The following is a 2342-nucleotide window of genomic DNA, read 5'->3' as shown; positions in this document are numbered from 1 at the left end:
CCGTCGAGCTAGGTAGGCGGGGTTTGAGCAACCAGCTCCCGCCTCTTTGTGCCCATTTTCGATTATCCGGGAGTGACGCGCTGCCAAGATGGTGACAGCCGGCTCCGCCAACTTTGAGCTTCAAAAACGCTCTTCAAAAACCTACGGGTGACGTCACGGACACTACGTCCATGTTTTATACAGTCTATGGTAACAAGCCACCACAAGCTGGTTGCGGTTGCCAGATTTCAAGAGTTTAAATCCCCCAATCAGAGCTGCTTTCTTGCAACATTCTGAAATGTTTAACAGCTTAATGTCCTTAAAAACCACCAGCGAAAACCAAAATTCTCTCACATTTCTCTGGTCATAAATGCTACGACATTGGCACCATAATCCAAGTGGAAGGACAATTTTACGTTAAAGGGGACATAACACGCACAGTTTCTGTTCATCTTGAGTACCTAGAGCAGGGGTTCTCAACTCTGGCCCTCAAGGTCCACTTTCCTGCAGAGTTTAGCTCCAACCTTAATCAAACTCACCTGAACAAGCTAATCAAGTTATTCAGGATTACTACAAAGTTACTGGCAGGTTTGTTTGATTAGGGCTGGAGCTAAACTGTGCAGGACAGTGGACCTCGAGGGCCAGAGTTGAGAACCCCTGACCTAGAGAGTACTACTGCATATCCAACATATCTACGAAGAGTCTTTAGTTTTATCAGATTTATAAAAGATAGAGTTGTACCGCTTCTCTCTGAATACAGTCAAGATCCTGGAGGTGTGCTGTGGGCGGAGCTAAAGAGTCACGAGCACGCAAAGCTTTTGCCTAGCGATCGTCTGCAAGCTGTGATATCGACATAAATAATTCCCTTAATGCTGGGTTCTTCGGAAAGCTGAACAAGGTTATCTATCACTCACAACCAAAAATATACTTCTTTGGTGACATTGTTGATTTTGCGATCTAGAAATAAAATGACAAATCCTTCGAGAAAGTGCTGCTGACGACTTCCGTAACACGAATGAAGCACGTTGTTAAACTGCATGTTAAGAGTTTTCTTCTTGTAGAAAACCATTATAAAGAAAATGCATTTGCGCTCTCCCTACATTACAGAAAAATCTCTGATGAGCTGAAATCACCAGCAAACATTTGTTAGTTTAATAATCACTGCTGAGATATTCTGCTCAAATTAAAGTGTAATACAGCCAGTCTCTTTCACGCAGTCGTTTGCACCTTTAAATCTGCAAGCAAACCATGCGTGTTGACTTTTCTTGACTCGTGCTTATGTCGAAGTGCAATAATTCTGATGAATGACAAAAATAATGACAAATATAATCATGATTGAGAAATGTCCAAAATAATTGCGATTAAGTATCGTAATTATCAAATAGCCCTAACACAGTAATATCTAAAACTTTCGACATCTCTAACAAACTCATATCTATAATTTTAGCTTAATAAAATGAAGATTGACAAGATGGAGGACCAAGGATTGAGGTATCATGGGTGGGATCTTACAGATGTGTAGGCGCGGTTGCAGAGGCCACAGGAGAAGAGTTTGGCGTGTTTCACCGTATGTGTAGACAAGTGAACCTCTAAGCTGGTCGCATCTGTGTAGCCGCGGTTGCAATTGTGACATTTGTATGGCTTGTCCTTGTTGTGCTGTCTTCGATGAGACTGAAAAAAACAAGTAAATGTCATGACAGCAGCCTTGATGTTAATGTTAACATGAAATTGACAAGCAGATTTTTAGCAGATTTTTGGAGACAGTTACAGCGACATGTTGCTAAGTAGCTACCAAACTAAAATATTTATAATGGTCTGAATTAATAAACAACACAAAGGAATATATGGCAATGATTTATGCAATTACAACTTAGTGTCAGTTATGGATGGGAATCTGAAGAATGTAATGCAAATGTAATGCATTTAAGTGCCCTAAGATAATTTCAGATTTTAACAGACATTTGACAAATCCAATTTTTGCACAATGTATGTTTACAGACCTTTTAATGACATAAATGCACGCTAATATTTGGTCACTACTACCATTCAAAAGTTTAAAGCCAGTATTGCGTTACTCCATAAAAAAGTAACTAATTACGTTACTTACTTTTTATGGAAAGTAATGCATTACGTTACTTTTGCGTTACTTTTTAAATCGGGACAGGGCTTGCTTGTTTTTTTTATTTTTATTTTTTTTTTATTTTTGGCAAATATAAAAGCCTTTTCACACCAAAAGTGAAATGAATAAGCCTCAGGCTGAAGGGAAAGTAAATTTACGTCCGTACAGTAGAATGCAGAAGAACACATTTCAACACACTTCAGCAATCAAAAAAGACACACAACTGTTTGTCTAGCGTAATTTG

General features: G+C 39.0%; 1 protein-coding gene across 3 annotated transcripts in view; it reads right to left on the bottom strand.

Annotated features, from left to right (window-relative positions):
• LOC107752514 (zinc finger protein 384-like) overlaps window positions 1-2342 on the bottom strand; it is a 28869-nt gene that overhangs the window by 1349 nt on the left and 25178 nt on the right. For all 3 annotated transcript variants that reach the window (XM_016568512.1, XM_016568510.1, XM_016568511.1), the window contains one exon: window positions 1492-1650. In XM_016568512.1, coding sequence (XP_016423998.1) covers window positions 1492-1650 — 159 coding nt within the window. The remainder of the gene's footprint in view (window positions 1-1491; window positions 1651-2342) is intronic.

The sequence above is a fragment of the Sinocyclocheilus rhinocerous genome, unplaced genomic scaffold (genome assembly GCF_001515625.1).
Source record: "Sinocyclocheilus rhinocerous isolate Xijiao unplaced genomic scaffold, SAMN03320098_v1.1 scaffold1342, whole genome shotgun sequence".
Taxonomy (NCBI): domain Eukaryota; kingdom Metazoa; phylum Chordata; class Actinopteri; order Cypriniformes; family Cyprinidae; genus Sinocyclocheilus; species Sinocyclocheilus rhinocerous.
Note: the sequence above shows the minus strand (reverse complement) of the source record. Positions and strands in the feature narration are given on the sequence as shown.